Source organism: Nansenia antarctica, assembly GCF_963989245.1.
Source record: "Nansenia antarctica genome assembly, chromosome: 9".
Classification (NCBI taxonomy): domain Eukaryota; kingdom Metazoa; phylum Chordata; class Actinopteri; order Argentiniformes; family Microstomatidae; genus Nansenia; species Nansenia antarctica.
Window position 1 is genome coordinate 19,726,842 of NC_137679.1, and position 23,724 is coordinate 19,750,565.

At 43.2% G+C, this 23,724-nt stretch overlaps 1 protein-coding gene across 1 annotated transcript; it reads right to left on the bottom strand.

Annotated features, from left to right (window-relative positions):
- Positions 1–1,945: 1,945 nt before the first annotated feature.
- Positions 1,946–20,586, bottom strand: st8sia2 (ST8 alpha-N-acetyl-neuraminide alpha-2,8-sialyltransferase 2; the record flags this gene model as incomplete). The annotated part of the gene is made up of 6 exons (XM_080538999.1): positions 1,946–2,231; positions 9,843–10,136; positions 11,687–11,944; positions 12,029–12,172; positions 12,693–12,749; positions 20,489–20,586. 6 exons carry the CDS (start codon positions 20,584–20,586, stop codon positions 1,946–1,948), a joined length of 1,137 nt encoding a protein of 378 aa, XP_080395125.1.
- Positions 20,587–23,724: the final 3,138 nt, after the last annotated feature.

A 23,724-nucleotide genomic window follows, 5' to 3' on the forward strand; every position in this document is an offset into this window, starting at 1 on the left:
GAGTGCGCTACGAATATTTCAAATATTTCAACTAACTTTTGTTACTATGGCATGTTCCCACCGTGAAAACATTTTCTGTTTTGGATAATACTCTAGAGCACTAAACATCTTGGAAATCCTTAAAATAAAAAAATAAAAGGATTTCAATCTGAGGTCCCAGTTTTGTTTATAGATAATTAATTCCCTGCCTGAGTAATGACATTCACATTGACATGTTGAGGACAAATCTCCTGCTTTCAGTTATTTAGGACAAAACCTGTACAATGTTATAAACAAAACACTATAGCTCATTTTCACAGGAACAAGATTAGTATCTTAGCATGACCATATATTAAACAGTCGTCAAAAGAACCAGAACCTGACTTAACAGCACAATCCAATGTCAACTCAAGGTCAACAAACACACCTCTATTTGGAAATGGTCAAAAGAGAGAAATTCCAAAGAAGACAGTGTCAAGAGTTTGCTGAGTGAGTTTGCTGGTGGCTGACTGTGCTTGTGTAAACGATACTGTGTGACCAGCTGGGTGTGTTCCATAGTAGACTCTCTACTAGATAGGCCTAATTTGAATACCATTCAACATGTTGCTAGCAACTGCCTCAGATAGACAGCACACTCTAGGTAAACCAATCATATCAAATAGTCTGCCCTGGATGACCGGTTGATGTCTGCAAGATTTGTTGTGGCTTCTTCCCCAGAAAGTAGTCATTGAGACATCGCATCAGAGATGTAGTTAGGTAGACAACCTGTAAGTAAAACCATTTTGATTGGATTATTATTATTTTCTGATTTTTCAGCCCTTATTGACAGAACCCAAGGGATTTCTGCTTAAACCAATTCCTAAACTGATACATTTAGAAGTGACTAATATATTATGACTGTACACCAAAACCAAACAAAACAGAACAGTGACTGCAATACTGCATTTCCTGGGAACATCAAACCACCTTTCTTTACACAGGAAAGTCAAAACCAAACATTATTTTTCATTTAGTGCTTCCATCTTGTGGCTGAAACAGTGTATTGCAAGATGTGGTGAAACGTTAATACAAGTAAATTGCATTTATGGTACAATTCATGGAAATAATGACCAACATCAGGAAAACACTCCTAAATGGATGGTTTAGGTGAAATATCATCTTACCTTGAGTTGTCCCCTTAGGCCAGTAGTGAAAGCTTCTCCCGTTCACCATTCTCTACAATGCCACAAAGCACAGGTTAACAGTTAGCATCGCCCTCAACAATAGACAGGACTCTGATCGTAACCAACTCCTCAGAGACAGGTTTTGGCTAAACTAGGTACCGTCAGAATCCTGTTTATTGGAGAGGGTGCTGCTAACTGTTACCCTGTGCTGTGGCAGTAGAGAATGGAGAAGGGGAGAAGCTTTCACTACTGGCCTATGAGGACAACTCAAGTAAGATGTTATTTGAGCTCAACATACACTGAACCATCCTTTTACAAGTTTATTTCAATCACAATGCCCCTGGTGGAAATCTTTTTTAACTTCATAAGCACATTATTGTTACATAACAAGCTTTCAATTTGAAGGCAATTACCCAGTCAGACACATTTTCTATCCTTGCAGTGAAAAACCGGTTGATCAACTGCAATAAGGTACAAACAATATAAAATCAAACAAAAGTGTTTCTATCCTAGTTACAATTTGTCACTAGTTGCTATATGACAAAAGGTGGAAAGTCTCAAGGCTTCAATGCACAAGTGAGCCCAAACAAGACATGCAGTATACTTACTGTAGCCTAATTGAAATTTGATTCACAGCTTTAAAAAGTGCCCTGTTCAGAATCCTGTAAGAGCTCCATACAAGAAATATTTCCTCTTTTACAGTAGCTTAAGAGAGTATGTCTTACCAGACATCAATCAGAGGTATTTCCTTTAAATGTAGTGGTTTTATCCATGGATATAGTCTGTGCTGTGCTTTTCACACATTATGCTCCTGCATCACAAGTGCCAGTGTGGAGCCGCAGCGCCCCCTTTCCATGCAGTGCACTTAAGGTCCTGAATTCCAGTGGCATGGTGTGTGGACTGGCATGGGAGGTGTACTCGTAGGTAAGAGTATCATAGTAGTGGTATTTTACTGGCTTTCCCTGTGGGTCGTGAGGGAAAGGCCAAAATCCATACAGGTGTATTTCCTCACAGAAGCGAGTGGCCATGGTGTACATCAGCAGACCAGTGGTGGGCCTCTTGATCTGGACATTGTTAGTCAACCAATACCTGTTGAGGAAGACCAAATGGAGTAGGGAGAGAGTTAGAAAAGTCATTAACAGCATCTGCACTTGATGTTAGCGATGAAGTTTGTCCTCAAAACTATATTATATAGTATAGTATATTTCTATATAGTTCTATCAGCATGTTAAATGTTCCAAGTTCTATCAGCATGTTAAATGTGCAACAAGAGGAGAAAAAACACTGGATAAGGTATACACCAAATCAAAATCAAATCAAATTTTATTTGTATAGCGCATTTCTTACAAGATGCAACTCAATGCGCTTCACACAATGAAAATGTTCAGTCAATCAGTCAATCAATCAATCAATACTGACAGAGCCGCGAGTAGGCAAAAGTAAAAAAACCTGTATACTATGTAGCCAGGAAAAATTCCCTTGCAGCCCTCTACCAATAGAGCGACTACTAGCCAGTTTGCTTACCAGTACCCAGCGGTCCCCCAGGGGAGGCCAGGACCACCGGCACAAAGCAAGCAAGCAAGGGCAAAAAACCTGTACACCATGTATCCAGGAAAAATTCCTTGCATATTATCGGCGTACACACTGTCCATAAATTTTGTGTTGTATTTGCATCGTTCTGCATCCAGTATGGTCACAGGTCAAGCTTGCTTACAAGGCTAGACCGCTAGCTCATCTAGGCATGTCTGACCATGTGTCAATCCTCCTGATCCCAGCCTACACTACCACGAGGAAAAGTGCTCCCATCACCACTAAGACTGTCAGAACCTGGCCAGCAGGGTCCGCTCCACTGCAGATCTGCCTAAATGACACCTCATGGCAGGAATATGAGCATGAGGACCTGGAACAGTTCACGTCGTCGGTTCTGAACCACATAGTGAACTGCACCAACTCAGTCACCGTGGACAAACGGGTCCGGGTCTACCCCAACACGAAGCCATGGATGACTGGGAAGGTCCAAAAACTGATCAATGAGAGGGACAACGCCTTCTTCGCAGGGAAGGGCACACTGCTGTACAGCACCACCAGGGCTAACCTAAAGCGCGGCATCCGGGAGGCCAAGGCAGACCACAGAGAGAAGATTGAGGAATGCTTCCTGAGCAACGACTCCAGGCGGGTGTGGCAGGGGGTTCAGCACATGACAAACTTCAGAGCCAACAGGCTCACAGCCGCAGAGGACGACCCCCTGCTGGCGGAAAAGCTGAACTCCTTCTATGCCCGGTCCGACGAGGGGCGAACGGAGGTAACCACAACACAAACACAACTCTCTCCAGCTCTCAGCAGCCTCACCCTCACAGAGCATGAAGTGAGACGCGTGCTGAAGGCGGTGGACCCCAGGAAAGCCTCAGGGCCGGATGGCGTCCTGGGACGGGTGCTGAGGGACTGCGCCGACCAGCTGGCCGGGGTTTTCACCAACATCTTCAACCAGTCCCTGTCCCAGGCCACCATCCCACCCTGCCTGAAAACCTCAACTATCATCCCAGTCCCGAAGAAAAGCACGGTGAGCTGCCTAAACGACTACCGCCCGGTGGCACTCACACCAATCATCATGAAGTGCTTCGAGAAACTAGTCCGGGCCCACATAGTCACACGCCTCCCGCCCAACCTGGATCCATACCAGTTCGCCTACAGAGCCCACAGGTCCACAGAGGACGCCATCGCGACGACTCTCCACTCCACTCTATCCCACCTGGAGAGGGGAAACAGCTACGCGAGACTGCTCTTTGTGGACTTCAGCTCTGCCTTCAACACCATCCTTCCAGACAGGCTAGTGACCAAACTACTAGACCTGGGACTATCACACTCTATATGTGCATGGATCAAGGACTTCCTGTCCGACCGCCCCCAGAGGGTGCGGGTGGGCTCCCACACCTCCACAGCCCTCAGACTCAGCACTGGGTCCCCCCAGGGCTGCGTGCTAAGCCCCATCCTCTACAACCTCTACACCTACGACTTCACCCCCGTCCACCCCAGCAACTCCATCGTAAAGTTTGCAGACGACACCACCGTGGTGGGCTGCATCTCGGGGGGGACGAGGCGGCGTACAGGGATGAGGTAGAGCAGCTGAGCAAGCTGTGCAAGGTTAACAACCTGCTGCTGAACCAGTCAAAGACCCAGGAAATCATCGTGGACTTCAGGAGGAAAAAATCTGAGGTCCAGCCCCTGCTCATCCACGGAGAGAGCGTGGAGAGAGTCTCAACCCTCCGATTCCTGGGGGTGCACATACAGGATGACCTGACCTGGAAGAACAACACAGCAGCCATCATCAAGAAGGCACAACAGCGGCTCTACTTCCTGAGAGTCCTCAGGAAGGACCACAACAAGCAGGAGATACTGGTGGCCTTCTACCGCTGCGCAGTGGAGAGCATCCTCACCTACTGCATCTGCAACTGGTTCTCCAGCTGCACAGCCGCAGAGAGAAATGCGCTACAGAGAGTCGTGAGAACATCCCAGAAGATCACCGGCGCCCCCCTCCCCTCTCTGGAAGAGCTGTACAACACACGCTGCGCCTCAGGAAGGCCTCCAAGATCTCCAGAGACCCATCCCACCCTGGGTACGAACACTTTGCCCGGCTGCCCTCGAAAAGGCGGTACAGGACCATGGCCGCAAGGACAAACAGACTGAAGCTCAGCTTCTACCCCAGGGCCATCCAGGCCCTGAACACAGCAAAGACCTAGGTTCTGGGCCCTGGACAGTCTGGACGGATTGATGGCAGCTGCTGGATTGAAAAATCAGGTGTAGTGCTGAGGCACAAATGTGTACATTTCAAGCCTGCAAACTGCGACACTTTAAATGAATGTGCAATAACACTATGTGCAATATGACAACCCTAGTCGTTTTATCTGTACAGTATAGTAGTGGATAGTGTACATAGCCTTTATTTATGTAAACCAGCTCCTTTCCCTTCTTGTTTTTTTAGTTTTTTTTTCTTTCCTAGCACCAGGGGAGCCACCCCTCCCAAATTTCGTTGTTTGGTACCTGTACTATAGCAATGACAATAAAGACCATTCATTCATTCATTCATATTTGATGACTGTCTGTGCTTAAAAAACATAAAAGCGTAACCCATCACCTGAGAAATTAGAACTGTCAAAACAATATACACTGTTAAATTGTACCCTATTGTACGGTGGCCAAAAGGTAGACATGCAATTATCTGTCAGTACAACAATATTGAAAATACATCAAGCAATATGAACCAGACTGAGACACATACACTCTCACATACAAACACAATAAGGCTGGAAGCACTGTGAGGGTCATGTTCTTTGACTTCTCCAGTGCATTTAACACCATACAGCCCTTACTACTTCCGGATAAGCTGCTGAGGATGCAGGTGGACTCCCCTATTCTTTCCTGGAATACGGACTACCTGATCAACAGGCCACAGTTTGTACGGATGCAGCACTGGCGCCCCCCAGGGGACAGTTCTGGCTCCTTTTCTCTTCTCCCTCTCTACCTCGAACTTCAGGCACAACACGGACACTTGCCTCCTGCAGAAGTTCTCGGACCACTCTGCCATTGTAGGATGTGACATTGTAGGCCAGGAGACCGAGTACAGAGGACTGGTGGACAGTTTTGTTGAGTGGTGTGAGTAGAACCACCTGCTACACAACATCAGCAAGACAAAGGAGATGGTGGTGGACTTTAGGAGGACTAGTTTGCCCCTGTCTCCTATTTCCATCTAGGGAGAAGACATGGAGTTGGTCCAGAGCTATAAGTACCTGGGGGTGCACCTGGACAATAAACTGGACTGGTAACACAGACGTCCTGTACAAGAGGGGCCAGAGCCGGCTTTATTTCCTGAGGAGGCTCAGGGGCCTCGTTTATAAAGCTTTGTGTAGAATTGGCGTAAAAAGCTTGCGTACGTATGCAAAGCAAGATCATTTACGCACACCAACATTTGGATTTATAAAACGGTGCGCACGCAAGTGGAATTTGCGGTTTGTGACATTTGTGAAATTTGTGAAACTCTTCTTTAGTCTACCAGACCATATCTATGCGCCGGAACGGAATCAGTTATAAACGTAATTCGTCCTACTGTTCACCTTATTATTTATGATAACACATTTCATAACATCCAAGCATTGTTTAATAATGACAGATCCAAATATATATGATTCACGATTAAACTGTGCAACATATTTGAGGGGTTGTTTTGCAGAAACAGATATCTCCCTTTGTATTTATTATACTAAATCATGTTTTTTCTTTTAGATTAGATTAGATTCAACCTTCTTCTTCGGCGTATGGGTTGTTGTTCTTCCTCTCCACTCCACCAGGCTCGGGGCCGAGGGGCTACCCTTTTACCACCCCGAGACCTGGTTGAGGGGCTCACCCGGGCTATATTTCTGGACACCCCTCCAGAAGCCACGTCATCGTCTCGTCATCTAGTACCGACAGACCATGCATCCCGTTGGGTGGGTGGTACACCGGGCAATCCAGGATAATATGGTCTGCGGTTTGGTCCTCTGCGCCACACTCGCACGACGCATTTGGGGCCAAGCCCCATCTATGCATTGATGAGCGGAAACGCCCGACGCCGGTCCGGAGACGATTGAGCCTCACCCAGGATAGCCTTGGCAAGTCCATCCCGAGGGGCTCAGCGCCGGCGACTGGGATGTGGTCGCGGAGTTTGGAGGTGTTAGCCTCCCACTCCGCGCGCCACATATAATCCGCCCATCCTGCCGCACTGATGTTGAGATCTCTGCATTGCTGCCTTAGATCCTGTGCGGCAGGCACAAATGGGTGTCTCGACTTGAGACGCCGGGAGGGCTCCGCTGTTATAGTGAGCCTATCATGGAGCAGATGGTTATTAAGCTCCACGGCCCGGCAGGCGAGACGTGCTGTGGCTCCCATGCGGCGGAGGCCTGCGGGCTGGATGCCTGCTAGGATGGGAAGGTTGTCCACGGGGGTAGGACGCAGGCATCCTGTCACAATGCGCAAGGCTTCGTTTATAGGCGAGTCGATGAGGCGGGTGTGGGCACTGCGACACCATACTGGGGCGCAGTATTCACTAGTTGAATAAACGAGGGCTAGGGCTGCCGTGCGCAAGGTCCTTGCGCCGGCGCCCCAGCCCGAGCCAACCAGTCGCCTCATCAACGCCACACGAGCTGTTAACTTCTTGCGCAGTGACTCGAGGTGTCGGCGAAACGTGAGCGTCCTGTCCAATGTCACGCCGAGATAGATTGGCTCAGCGGAACATGGCAGGGGAGTTCCATCTAGGTGTACTCTAAGCTCACGTTTAGCCTCCCTGTTGTTAAGGTGGAAGGCAGCCGACACCGTCTTTGCCTCGCTAAGCTTCAATCTCCATTTCCGGAAGTATGCCACTAGTGTCTGCATGTCCTGGCTCAGAATCCCCTCCACAGACTGCCAATTTCCAGCAGAGTACACCACTGCGAGGTCGTCTGCGTAGGCGTACTTCCGCGAGAGTGTGTTGGGCAGGTCATAGGTGTAGATATTATAGAGGAGGGGGGCCAGGACCGATCCCTGAGGGACGCCGTTCTTAAGGCGTCGGAGCCTGCTTAGCTGTCCGCGACCGGTGGTGAGGGTAAAGCTGCGGTTACGGATGAGCTCCATGATCATTCTGACCATGTGCCTGTCCGGCAGCAGGCGGAGCAGCTTGCAGGAGAGGCCGCGATGCCATACGGTATCGTAGGCAGCCGTCAGGTCTATAAAGACGGCCCCGGCCTTCTTTTTTGCCGAAAAGCAATCCTCGATGTCTTGAGTCATAAGGGTGACTTGATCTACGGTCGACCTCCCGCGTCGGAACCCGGCCTGCTCACGTGGGAGCAGCGGGTCGACAATTGGTTCAATGCGGGCGTAGATGAGACGCTCGAGGATCTTGAAGGGGATGCATAGCAGAGAGATGGGACGGTAACTCTTAGGGTCCCCTTCAGGCTTATTCGGTTTAGGGATCGCAACAACTAGGGCTCTTCGCCAGATTTTGGGGATCTTGAGTTGGCGCAAACAGGAAGTGAGGAACGCTCTCAGCCAGGATTTCAAGGCGGGTGCGGCATGGAGAATAAGCTCCGGGCAGATGGAATCAGGCCCCGGAGCTTTCCCTGGCTTTAGATGCTGGAGGGCAGCAGCGAACTCCTCCGGGGTGAATTCACCGGAGATGTAGTAGATTCAACCTTATTGTCATAGACAAGGACTAAGACAAGGAAAGCAGTTCGTCATCTAACCAGATGCATTGTAGAATAGCCATGAATGTTTCAACTTTATTGTTACGTTACATTACACAAGTGTAAGAGAGTAACATTCTTAGGCTTCAGTTCCTGACATTGCAGCACAAGACATAAGTCAATAGGCATAATACAAGATAAAGGTGACAATATTACCGGTAAGACAGGATACACTAATGGTGCAACTAGTAATAATAGATAGTTCAGTAATAAAGTAGCTGTGCGCTTAAGGTTTTCATAGTATACATGGGGTGTGCTTGGGGATGATGGTCAATTGTCTACAGTGGGCTTGTTCATATTCTTCAATGTATGGACATTGGAATTATTGTCCCCAGCACTACCTTCATTATACTTGCTTTTATTTATTTTGTTTCTTTTTTATTACTTCTTGATCTTTTCAGTTTGTAAAGCATCTTTGAGTGTCTAGAAAAGCGCTATACAAGTCTAATGTATTATTCTTCTTCTTATTATTATTATAGTGCCCTAGTACCCTTCCTCTTAAATAGGATGAGCGCATTGAAGCCAATATCCATTAGAAACAACTGAACCCTCTGCATTCTTAGCTCTACAATGGCCACTCATCCTTGAATAAGCCCCTACCCTCCCTCTTTCACCTTTCACTCAGATCTGTGGGTGGATACAGAGGGGGTCTGGGGGGTCTGGTCTGGGTCTTGTATTAACAAAGCCCTATGTGGTCCCCTCAGTCACAGTCTGGCCAGTCAGGACCTCTCCCTGCTCTGAGATGGGCTGTTAGTAATCTAGCTATGCACCCTCTGGACTACCAGAAGGTCAATGTTGGAGGCAAAGGTTGATCTATTTAACCCTGTAAGGCCTCCTGTTGCAATATTACAACATCACATTTAGCTATCCCAACAAATAAATCTGTAAATGTTTTTTATTTTGATTTACATAGTCATAGCCTATTCTTTACCCTCACAATGGAGTATGGTTACAATTCTAAATGATTATTATCACAGCAAATAATCAGAGGCCTCCTACAACAACATCTGAAAGGTGATTTTCTATACCTGGGACTTACAGGGTTTAAAGGGCATCCGGTGCTCAGAGGACAGTTGCCTACAGATACGTAAGTATGCAGTTTGGCATACCGATTATTTATCAGGCATCTCTGTAAAAGGTCAGAGGCATGCACTGCATTTCTGAACAGTTATTGCCCTTTCAGAGAAACTCCAGGTTCATATGTCTACATTTATTAAAGAAAATACCTGTCCTGCTGTACCTGGCTCACTGTCCTCCTTTTGCAAACCCCAGTATAGAGAGAGGCACCTACTGCCTCTGGTGAGTAGCTTTAATGCTCAGTTTAAAAATAGCCAGGAACCTTCTGCTAGTGAGATTAGTGCCTGCCAAGCCCTGGATTGTGGAGCTCACAGGTGTACAAGCCAACTCAGTAGTGTGCCACAGTGTTAAAATGGGCTCCCCTGCAGTGTCTTACCCTCTGACAGCATGGAGAAGGCGCAAGGAGGGGAAGGCAGGGCGCACATTCACACTGTGCAGTAGTATGAGGCGGATGACCCACTCCACACGCTCCTCTCCTCCCTTGGCCATGAAGGCTGGGATCCACAGCACGCTGCCACAGAGACCACGGAGGCGCTGCAGGAAGCGCTCCCTCCACTCCTCATTGGCCAGGTCCTGGAAGGCCCTCTGCACCACTGAGGGGTTCATGGTCACCAGGTTGGTGCGCTGCCCCACATCCCCCGAAAACTCCTCCACTGGGGCCAGGTTACACCTGAGGAGAGACGGATACAATTACATCACACAGATATCACACTTACATTTTGGTAATTCTACATATACAATTCTAAAAACCAAAACATTCATGATCCTACCTATCCATGGACTCTAAAACCCCAAGCATTAACTCTACATCATCTAGGCCTTATACAAAAGCCATACAGTAGATCTACATGTCTTTATGGTTGGTCAGCTTTACATTATCCACATACTCAGTCAGCTAATAATAATAATACCACACACAGGTCAAAGGATGAACTGCAACTGAAAACCTGCCAACTGGATACAATGCTTAGGTCTGTTGTCAGAATAATGTGTCATGATATTCTCTAATGGGTTTTAGATTAATTTGAAACTACCAGTTTTACAATATTACACCAAGTGCGAAATTGCTTTGCATAGTAACATTAAAGACTTTATAAATCCCTGTATCCATTCAAGAAAGTTGGTCTATGAGAACCAGGATTAGATGGTTGGGCACTTCTTTGAGTCGTTATCTCCCTTCCCTCCCAGTTAACTGCCTGTTTTAAGCCTTGTCTTTCTATGCCATCCAAATCCAGACCTGTCCTGCCCTCGCCCTGCAGAGCAGCCTATCCGGCAGCGGTGGGGTGGTGGGGATTTGCAGGAGAGTGGTGGGGATTTAGACTTCTCAACAATGGAGGCATATGGCCCTGCATACAGTATATCCTAGGGACAGTAGGATATGACACAAAAGGCCCAGAATAACAGCAGGGCAGCAACTAACCTTGAATTAGGATTAGGATAGATTTGAAATTGGGGCAAAACTCCACCCCAGTTCCAGCAGAACAAATGTATCAGCAAACAATGCATAGTGCTTTGCTTTTAGATAGAAGGCCACACAAACCATCTTTTCCATCTACTTCATCACTATGCATAGCTGTACTTTGCTGCAACTGACTGACAAAGCTTTGAGAAGCAATAAATAACCCATTCAGGTGAACCTCTTTTGCTGACACACTAGAACATAGCACAGTTGACAGATGGTTTCAGACACCGAATTCTCCCCTGGTAAATGATTCTAGAAGACCCAGGAACGGCAGTGCTTAAGTTCTCTTAGCCGCTCATCATATTTCTGGTGGATAGCAGTAGGTATTCAATATGTCAAATATTTAATTGCTAAGTATTACTGCTCATCTCTAAAAGCTTCTACGGCAGTTCTGACAGCTATTTCAAAAGAGTGTAGAATATATTTTCCAGCGTATTGGTGCTGATCCTCAAGGTACGGTAGTTCTGTAATCTAAAGAGCTGTTAGCTTTAAAGTCGGACCAGTATCCTGACAGACTCAGTGCTTTTATTTTTTTAAACATCCCCTCAAACATCCCCTCATTATTCCAGTGCATCCATCAGCCGGTTCAGTTTAAAATAAAACCAAGAGAATATAACTGCTGTACAGTATTTCACTTTTATGGTGGTTTGGTTTTAACAGAAATGTCTGGAAAGACAATCAACACATTTGAGAACAAAGGTCCCCTTTTCCAAACCCCTGCACTTTTTCATTCAACAGCTGTTGAACAGAAACCTTACCTGATGACAAAATCATGAGAGTCTATGTCTGGCCCACAGCTGCTGTTCAACAGGATCCCAGAGTTCCCTACGATGGCACAGCGTCTGTGATGCTGGTTCTTCATGGGGGACACGGTGGGGAGCAGACGGTACAGGTTCTCTGAGATGTTTGTTGTGCTTTGACGGTCAAAGACGTAGTGGATGACATCTCCTCGTTTCAATGTGCCTTTCAGAATGGATATGTCCCTCTCTGGATCTAAGAACCTCAATATGTTCTTCCTATAGAGGGTACAATTATTAACTCATGAGGAACAGTGTGAGACCAATGCAGAGGGGGCGGGGGGGAGGGATACAGTACGGTACCTGATGAGGTTGGAGAGGGTTTTGTTGAAGGTCCAGGTATCTGGGGACAGCTTGGTCCTATTATGCAATCCTTGAGGAGGAGCAGGGCTTTTATCCTCACCTTCACTAACTAGAGCTGTGGGATCCACCCTCACAGCTACATTTCTGAATTTTGACAAAAGGGCATGAAGGATGTATCAGAATTAAACATGATTTTAATGCATGTGACAAGATGTGATCGTTCAACAAAGCAATTGGATTCAACAACATAGAGGCATTCTAATGATCTTTTGTTGTTGATAAATGATTCTCTCCCATCCCCCCCATTTCCATGCCTCATTAATGAGATTGGACTTATCTCCTGTATAGCCCTGGGGCAAATCTATGTTTTTATCACTAGAATATTATTTAAATATCACTGCGCATCACTTTCCCTGCAAATTGGCACTGTCATTATAGGCTCTAAAAAGGTAAAGATGAAAATCACATGAAGTTATTTAGATAATGTAATGAGATTATGATATGATCATGTACATCCGGCCTTTTAATTATTCTAGATGTCCGATGCTAGTTTAGGAAGGTAGCAAAGGCCAGAATTTCTGAATCGGTAAATATTACAAAACCAAAAGGCAATGGAAAGTAGGGTTAGAGCTGTCTTGTGGAAAGGTAAACCTTTGTGACGAACCTGTTGGGCTTGGGGATGAAGCTGTGAAAGTAGAATTGTCTTGAATCTCCAATATTCCTAGAACCAAGAAAATATCATCATAGGCCCCCTTGAAGAATCATTCTGAATATAGATAATAGGATAGAACATGCAGAAAGAGGTGGGCCCAAGAGTGTTGATAATGAAATGTCAGGCATGACATATAACTCAAGCTGTAGGAATGTGGTGTCTATACACAGATGGTGCGTTTAGATTAGCAGTAGGCTGAAGGAGAAGAGAATGCATCAAAATGCAGTCAGACCGTGAAAGCGAACAGCCATTACGTTGGCGTAGAAGTGTGGGTAAGGCTAGTCGTCTCATGAAAGAGACATGTGAGCATACCTGGCAATATCTTTCTTGATTCCAGGTACTGTTCTAATGTATACAAAAGGTGCTGACTACCGCTAATGTATGACATGGAGATGCGATGGTGCGCAGCCATTAACAGCCTGCGTACACTACAGGCAGCATGAAATGCATGATACGAGTCTGTGATGGTCATTCAATCTAGCCTACACCTGTCTATTTAATGGCTGACAAGCACCAGTTTGTTTGTAAGACTTGACAAAGGCTTCTGGCCGAAACTGTTGGCAATAAATATACACTTTTTGCATCTGGAACGAGAGTGTGCGGCTTCTACTTTATCCACAAGTCTGTGATGGAACAGAAACAGATTTTGATAATCATCCATCGCAGGCGTGCTCTGTGAACCATAAACTAGCACATAACCATGAGGTTGTGTCTTGACATCCCTCTGTGAAACCTGAAAAATGTGCAGGAAAATGGTGATGGATTCACTGTACATGTACACATACTTGGTAGGTAGAATATTCCCATGTACTTAGATGATGTAGGAGAACATCTGGCCTCGTATGGGTGCTAACAAGCTTAGAGTCAAGAATCTATCACCCTGCCCTGTAATACAGATGAGAAGGGCAGCGGAGAGGTTGTTGTGATACATGGGTAATAGTGAATAGTTGAGGTCACATAATGCTAGAATCCTGATCCAGGAGGCAAAAGTCATTTCATCCCTGCACTGAAGAAGGTGTAGGGGGATACTGAGAGGGTCTTCCTGATACACATATTGTAGGTCACATAGTCGTTTGGTGTTTGGATGGTTCTGTTTTTGGGAGGTTGATAGTCATGGGCTCCCTGCTTATGTTATTTTGTATTTTATGTTGTTTAATCTTCGGGAGCTATATAGAGGGAGGCATCCTATTCCTTCAAACTTAAATGTATTAGCATTTTCTTTAAACATCATTAAACCGACGTAAGTGTCCTGACTGAAACAAATCGACATTGATTGATTGCCGTCCTTGGGCTGCTAATACATCTAATAAACACTACAATATGGGCCTCAGGCAACAACCCCTCACTTGGATAGGGAAAGATGGGACAGGACAGGAGGGAAAATGGGTCAACTGAATCAGAAGGGAGCATATTTTCATATTTGCTAGTGAATTCAGGGTAATTGTAAATGTATGTTTTTTGTGGTGCATTGTGTAGTTGCACCACAAAAAAAGTGAAGTTGGTTTTAAAATTATTTCATTCTAACTGTATTACGTCTGAGCTCATGTTCATGTGTTTTGTTGGGGTGGTGTTTATGATATGACAGAACATTTTAAAGCTCTGGTGATTGAGGCCCTATTTACAACAAAAGCAAATAATCATTTATTATAGAAAATTGCTATTCAGAAGAAAAGGGTTCTAACTATGGAGAACACTTGCGCTTTACCAAGAAGCCACAAAGAACCCTGTTTTCCCAAAAGTTTTTTTTTTTGGGTGAAAAGGGTTCTATGTAGAACAAATAACCCTCAAAGAACCCTCTCCTCCAAAAAGGGTTCTTTGGATGAAAAAGGTTTTAGGTGGAGCCCTACCCCTCTGCCAAGAACCCTTTTGGAAGATTGTAGTAATGGTCTGTATGGAGAAGTTTAAATTATTCTCTAGATAACTTTGCCTATCTGTATAATTGCCCATCTGCAGACATTTCCAGATCTTGGGAATGAGGCATGGAATAATTTAAGTAGCGGTTCAAAAGGTTGAGCAGTAACGTAACGTTGAGTTCAGTCTTGGTAATGCATAGTAGCTTTGACATTTTGGAGGCTCATCCAGGATTGGACATTCCAGAATATTCATTGTGGAATTTGGAGATATTTCTGTGAAATTTTGTGACAACTGCTAATACATCAGCCATTGTGATACATTTAGGTCAGGTGTATCTTTAAACAAACGGAGTTACTACAGAGGGAGGTTTCATAATGTCTCAAAAAGTTCCAGTGATAGTCTGAGGTGATCAGATATATTGTAACATGAGATTGAGAAGGCTACGCCTAGACTGATTAATTTTTAAATTTGATTTAGAGTCCAGAGATTCCAAATCCTCAATTGGCTAAATTTGGCAATTCAGAAACTGCTACATTGTTAAGGAAAATGAAATAGACATCAGGAGTACCATTGTCAAGGAGGCAATCTGATACTATAGACCTTGTAAGCATCATATATCCCTGTGTGACAATAAGTCAGAGTAAACTCTCTGTCGTCCTAGATATGTGTGTTGTTGAATCTACCATGGTACCATAGGAACACAGATAATCAAGTTAAACAAACAGACAGATTCTAGTAGACCTGTGCAATGAAGCTATGACAAATGATGGTGGTGTATCCAAATGGATAGCCAGAATGTTAGGCAATAGATATAGGGATGCATGCTGGAGTAATCACATACATCTTACTACCACAAACAAATCTAGCATAAAATCAACAAATCCTATGTTCAACAGTGACAGTAGGCTCAGGAGAGATATACATCAGAAAAGGAAGATTCAATGGCTACTGTATTAGCAGCAATGGAGACGCCTAAAGATGACCTCCAGGCTAGAGGAAACCAAATAGTGTTGGGCATGAATTACGGCGAGAACAAACTCAAGAGTCTGTTGAAAGTGTCACCTACACAGGATAGACAAAGAAAGGAACCAAGCAAACAAAAAGACAAAAAAGCAGCATTGGGTTACATAATAAAAGGAAGTTCAGGCGAGATCAGCAGGGCCTGAGGAGAGGGTTAACCCTAACCCTGTTACAGACTCTAACCCTAACCCTATTACAGCTCCTCAAGTTGTGCAGGCTAACTTAGAATAAATAAACATTGACAGATCAAAATAGACTGATTCAAAATATGTCCAGAAGGGGGTAACAGAGGACCTTGGGAAATTAATTGATGGACAAACATGGCAATCAACATGACAAAAGAGAACAGAAATACTAAAACTAATTGACTATGTGATAGAACATATCAAAACAGGGAAACTGACGGAGATGAACATCCAGGGTGATTGGCAAATGGGGAAGTGTTTTTAATGGTTGTAGGGAATAAGTCCTGGGCAAACGATCCCCTGGGAAGGAGAGTGGTACCTCAGGATAAGAAGGGAACTTCTAACGGAGGTTCACAAAGTGACAGGTCACATGGCATGACTAATGTCATGAGCCATGCTAGGGAAAAGTACGCTTCTGGGAAGAGCTGGTCTCTACGATTCTAAAAAGTACAGTAGAATGGGAAACATTTACAGTATGACCATTGGCCAAGGCCATTCTAGCATGTACCTTCAGAGACCTAGAGATTCGATCGCACAATGGAAGCACTTTTAAAAACAAGAAATTGGATGATTACCTGTCAAAATTATTGATTGCTAGAATGTATTCACCTCCTATCACTCAGCTGCAAACTGTATAGCTGAACGAAAATGCTAAACTCTCAAGAGTTTAATTTGGATGTGGAGCAATGACAAAATATTGGTACAGAGGTTGGGATCAAATTATGGAAAACCTAAATTCTTATGACAATGATGGAAGTGGCAAATGTTTTCAGAAATAACATTAAAGACTGCACAGAAATGGAGTTAATGGAAGGAAGCTGAAATTCTAAGAGAAGTCGCAGATGCCGAAGAGGAGTCTAAAAATGGTCCGGAGAAGAAGAGGCCTGTCAGCTATGGAGCTTGGAGCTATAGAGAGAAGGAGCTTCTGGAATCTTCAGAAAGAAAACACCTTCAATGAGAAACACCTTCAAGGAAAACACCTTGAACAGAAAAAACAGTGGCTGAATATGATTTCTCTTTCGCTACAGCATCCTATTTGCTGGGTTTTGTGATAGAAACTGAAGAAAATATTTAAAAATGGTTAGAAACAATGACTGTACATAGACTAAAGATAAGAACGGCCCAGTCCTTGAATTGGGACTGGGCCGCTAAGGGAAAAAAAGGAAAGAAACAACTGAATAGATGGTTAAAAGAATCGGAAGACTGAGATTACTCAGGGACATAAATAGCGCTTTTTTAGACACTCAAAGACGCTTTACAAACTGAAAAGATCGAGTAGTAATAATAAAAAGAAACAAAAGATAAATAAAATAAAGTATAGGGGTCTAATTAATTTTTAGATTACTAATCTAAGTCTAAGGCCCAATCAAGGAGGAGCCATGGAAAACCCTAACCCTAACCCTAACCCTAAATGAGTAATGAATTGGGACGCCACTACGGCTACACGTGAACGCGCAAAACGGAGCGGAGGGGTGAAAACGGAGCCGGAGTGGTGAATTGGGATTCACCCTAAGTGTCTTTGTAGGACAATCTTCTCTGTATACTGCAATTACACCTAGATTTCGGGCGGAGAAGAGGCGAACAAGCAACGCCAGCATCCTCTCTCAACCGGCATTTTTTTAAAAGCTCAAATTTGTATCAAGGTTTTATGAAAGTCCTTGGTTATAATTTTTTGATTACTAAATCTAAATGTCTTTGTAGGACAATTTACTAGATAGGGTCTGTCCCAATAAAACAATACTAGCTGATGTGTTACTGTAACTAAAGAGATTAACCTAGTTAAAATTGGAGCATAAACACATATTAACCCTACAACTATGCTCCTGTTTGTAACTAGGTTAAGCATGACATGAAACAAAATGGCAACCAGGGCCTAATATGCCAGTAAAATGAGGTATAGTTGTAATACTTACCGAGAAGAGGGAGTGCGATTACAAGAACAGGCTGGTTGTGCACGTAAGCACAAAAAGAGATAGCTCCAATGGTACAATGATATAATTCATTCCACTCTTACTATGATCACAGACTGTTTCATACAATCGGATGCTGACATCCTCTTACCTATTTGCTGACATTTTTCCACAGTTTTCGTGGTATATTTGTGGTCCATAGGTTGTGAAGCTGGGAAAAGCTGTCAGCAAACACATACTGTAGTTAAGAGAACTTTGTCAGCATCCGCAGTGTCAAAGCGCCATCCATTGAATTTGGAGGCATTTGCTTGCAGGTAACATCATCAATTAAGAAAAGTTAGACAATACTTGTGGCAGCTATACCTGCCTAAACCATAGCACCCCTTCAACCCCTTCCTTGGCCTACCAGCCTGTTTGAGATTGCCGAGTTCACCAGTGCTTTCTTCTTTTTTTAATGATGGTAAAAACTGTTGATTTTGGTAAGGCTCCAAGGTTTTAGCTATGTTTCTGATATATTTTTCTGATATTTCAGCCTCATAATGGCTTCCTTGATGTCGATTTGGTCCTCATGTTGACAGACACCAAGCTGACACCAAAGGCAAATGCAGCCTAATCAACACTAGACAGCTCTCTTATAACTGCACGAACGATGTGATGGAACACACCTGAGTCTGACTAAGCAGAAACTGTCAAGCCAATTCTCCAGCTAGATAAAAATAGTTTGTTTTTGTGACAAACTGGCCGATTCGCATTTCATTACAACAAAGACTTTTTGATGATACAAATATGAACACTATATAAATGCCTATCAAGCTTGTCTTACCATTTCAATAACATACAGGAATATATGGGAATATCAATAATTAGTTATGTTACTTTTCCAATGCAATTCTCCATTGGAATTAACTTATTGTCAGAGCAATGCATACAGGTGTCATTAGCATTGACTTCTAAAGACACAACCAATAATGGTGAAATTTGTTGCATAATATATGTATGCATAGAATATAACATGTTCCTATTACGTTACACCAGTTTAAATGTAAATGTACATATAATGAGCAGTAGGAGTAAAACATTCAACATTGTAAAGCACCTGCACACTCTTGTACAGTTTATACACTTGGACTTATTTATTAGACTTTATCCAAAGTAATCTCAAACTGGTTTCATGAACATTGGTAGAATGGGAGATTGACAGCTTGAAAGTGCACCTGATCTGCAGGAATTGTGTGATGTATACTGAAAAATGTATATGTATGCAATGTAAGTCGCTTTGGATAAAAGCATCAGCTAAATAGCATATATGATGTCATCATGGACCAGAATCTTAAAGGAATGTTTCCAACATCTTGTGGAATCAATGCCGAGAAGAATTGAGGCTGTTTTGAGAACGAAGGGAGGCCCTACCCAGTATTACTATAGTGTTCTGTTTTACACTGCAATCTCACACATCGTATCACCAGGATAGCGGTTGAACACAGATGCGTATCAAACGTGATACACTGTGATCTCACACGCCATATCAGGAAGAGCAGTGCTTGAATACAGTTGCAGTAACAACACTTGTATCTATATCTTTTTATTAATTGTCTTATTATGTTGTTAAATGTTTATCTATTTATTTTTTATAGATTCTTGCCATTTAAAAAAATAAATAAATGTATCCTTCTTTTTCTGTATTTCTTTTAATGCTATATGTAAAGCACTTTGAATTGCCCCTGTTGTATGACATGTGCTATACAAATAAACTTGCCTTGCCATTCCTTGTTCCTAATAAAGTGTACAGTGAGTGTATGCCTAATGCCTGTATATTATTGTAAGTGTAGAGCTCTCCAAAATACAACAACAACAATAACATGATGTGTGTACTGTGGATGAGTGCAGCTGGCGTGATTATGCATTTTTAAAGCTCAAAGGTAATACAATATGGGACTGCTTCTAAAAGGGTGTACATGGTTTTGTGGAGCTTGAGATATGCACAATTGAGAAACACCTAAGAAATAAGAAGTAGCAGTTCACAAGGTTGAGCAGTAACATAACTTTGAGATGAGTCTTATTGCTAAAGGGGTAGTAGTGCAGCTTTGACATACACCAGATGTCTTCCACACAGATCTGTTATTTGTACAGTGTATCTTCCCAGCTTCAAGTGCTTTTGTGAAAGATAGAGGATTTATGCTGCAGGGCTCAATTATGTCTGGAGGAAGGCAAACTGTTCTTTTTGTCTTCAGTCTGTTGCTCTCTCAGTAACAAATCAAACAGTAATCTCCTTCCCGCACAGCCACCCACCAAACACCCTGCTACCATGACATGAATGGAGTTGGAGTGGAGACAGGATACACTGGAGAGTGGTACAAAACTAGAAGCTCAGGGGTGCCTCACAGCTCAGCTTGATGATGCTATTGATTCAAAGTTTGCTGTGAAAAGCAAATGTGGGCTTCCAATCCGTGGCCTGATTCTTATAAAACATACTGTATGTTCCAGACACAGACAGACAGACAGACATACAGACACACACACACACACACACACACACACACACACACACACACACACACACACACACATACACACACACACACACACACACACACACACACACACACACACACACACACACACACACACACACACACACACACACACACGCACACAACATCGTCTGAAGTTCTAAACTGAATGAGTGATCATTGTAGCCTACAAAACTATATTGGATTTTAATTAATGGTCAAATAGCACGTGTAGTGTACAGTGAAATGAATTATATCGGTATACTTACGCAATTTCTTCCTCCACTTCAGCAATATCAGCAATTATTAGAAATATGACCAGCAGTGTAACAATTCCGAACATCAATGTGCGTAATTCTAGCGACATGACTGAGACGGTTTCCTAACTATCTGGCAGCCAAGCCAACAATACAATACAGTCTTTAGTCGAAGCTCCACACACCAACACAATTAACTAAGTCTATATGGCATTACAGTACATAAACTATCGATCGCCGACGCTTATAGATTCAATGTTCATTGTGGGCAGTCAGAAGTGTGTCCGTCCAACTCCGGGGTAGATCGAACGCTTTTCTTGGTTCTCCATTCCAACCCTGCTACAGAGGCACTGTGTTCATTCTCACCTCTATTCCCCAGTCCAACTTTCAAAGCTTGTGCTACATTGGGACTGCGATGGGAGCAATGTGGACATCTTAAAGGTACAGTACGCCTTGCGATGGGAGCTTACCTAGTATGACTTCCCACTATGGTATGATAAAGGTATTGGGATAAAACAATTGTCACTTTAGGTACCTCAAATACATGTACAATAAGGTCTTCCCAAAGCAATTCATTATTGATAGACTGCAGTAGCCTACCTGTCCCAGCCCAGTACACCTTCACGCTCTGGTCACGAGGTCCAGGACTGTATAATACTGGATATGAATAGCATACCAGACATATAATGCCATATAAATCTGTCATTCCTGCTTTTGAGAAGTTCGGTTAGGTGAGAGAAAGCTTTACAAATTATACAATTTTGCATCATAAACACGATTTTATTGGGTGACCCTGTCATTATGATTGCATAATTGTTCATTTTGTCCTGTCAGTGTCTGTGCTAAATAACTGGCTTCACTCCAATCCATTATCAATGCAACCTTTCAATCTTCCACAGCATGGTTTGTCAGCCGGATGGATGAGTGATTGAGGACCGAAGCAAGTAGCTACTGTAGTCAAAATGAGGTTCTCAGATCATAAATATTTGCATACAAATGTTCACCCACTTTACTGGCTCAATGTAGTATTATTTTATTTTTTATTTTTTTACACAAGTCAGTATTGAATTCTGAAATGTGACATCAGAAAATCATTTCTGGATAAAACCTTTATACAGTAGGCTACAGTTCAGGTGATGCCTTAAAAAATCTGCCATCTTTTGCCCACAGAGTCTAAAATCACTTCCAAATAACAACACCCTCCCTAATAATAATATAACCCTACGAAATTGACTTGCTGTGTCAGACATTAGCTGTGTTTCTGTATGCATGAATAATTTCAAGAAGCAGCCATCTGAGACAGATAGGCAACAATTGGTGAATTCACTCCCCTAGAACAACACAATGGCCAATTGTAAACAAACCTAGGCATCACCTCTAGACACAACATTTTAGATAGCAGTTTTCAGGACCAAAATAGCGTTCATAAATGAAATATTTCATACAAGGGATCTCATTCCCTGATTGCTACCAATTAAACATCATCAGCATAAGTAATTTAGAACCATTATAAACTTGAATGTTATATACTGAAATATTGCATTGACCATACTAACTGTTCATGATGGTTTACATGGACTTTACCTCTTTATCTCTTATGAAGTACATATATTATAGATTGCAGTGACCCTATCATGTATTGGTTATATAACCTATACTGTTACTAATGTACAGTATAATGCATGTAAAAACCTGGAAAAAAACGTTTGGAAATGTGTTTGGTCGATTATTTCTCTGTTGTTACAATACTAATTGGCATTGTATTTTATATCGTTGGAAAGCCTGTTTATTTACCTTTACAATGATGTCCAACTTACATTTACATTTATATTTTTGGCATTTAGCAGACGCCTTACTCCAAAGCGACTTACAATGAATACATTTGACTAAGTAAGTGAATCATCAATCAACCAGTTGTAGCAGGAAAAGTAGCTCAGGCCAGCGGCCATTGGCAGTCATCATGCTAGCAAAATTATTATTATTATTTTAAATAGTAGACACACTGGATATACATTACAACTGCAAGGGGATACTAGAAATCTCAGGAGAAACAGTCGGGGAGGAAGCAGGTGTCTCTGGAGAAGAGGGTAGTCGATGTCTCAGGAGGAGCAGTTAACTTTACATCACAAAAGGATTACATCATTTCTCTCTGCACTGTATTTATACTTAATACTGTTGCAAGATTAAGGACCAAATCAATCGGCATGTGTAAAATGATCAATCACTCAAGCAGAATCCCGCAACCAGGTTGCTTCTCCAGCAGCAGTTACTTTGGTAATTGGCAGACTTCCAAACAGCATTTTTAGAGTGATCTGTTTGTTTGGATCAAAGTCAAGAGCAAGTGTTGGATGGAAACACATGTTTACAATTAAGAATAAAAGCATCCCTTTGGCTGAAAGTCCAGGGCTATTTTGTTGTCTCAGTCTGTGCCTGATATAAGGACTTAATACCAATGACCTCATCAGTGTAATGCAGAGTTACAGCTGTTTGATGTGGAGGGCATGATTAATAGTGAGCCCTCATTTTGGACAACATAACCGAGGGAAATGACATGATCCTCATGCCAGCATTGCTGACCCAGAGAAATGTCATAAGGAGACGGCCACTACAACTTTATTTCATTCTGCAATTTACCTACTGAACTGTATCCACAGGCCCAATACTGAAATATTCCAGAGGTTAAACAACCAAACTGTATTCAGAAGGGTTTGTAGAAGATACCCATGGGTCTTTGGTGTGTAGTGGTCATATTTTGGAGATTCGTGGATCGGTTTTCCGTGAGAGGAGAGAAATGCTGGCCAAGTCAAGTCAATATTCACCACTCAGCTCTATAGCATTTTCACATTTCTGAAGAACCAACTATACTATTTTACACATGTCCATACACTTGCACTTCTGTGAGTTCTGTAGCCATGCAACTATGGCCTTCAGAACACATCTGATTTCTTCAGGCAGTGTATCCCTTGGGTCATGCTTTCAATAAGCAGCAAACCATAACAAATACAGTACATTACCCAAACATCACATGGCCAACATGAAAGTAAAGGAGCCCCTCTTTGCAAGAATGAGGTGTCTGACACTGTAGAACAATGAGTTTCAGAAACATATTTTATTCTGTTCACTCTGTCTTCCATCTCACAAATGCAAACCTTTTGGAAACCCATGTGTGACCTCTCTGGAGTAAGACTATTAGCATTTAACTTTCTCTCCTTTAAATGTCACCAAGTCAAGCTCCATTGGACCAGTAT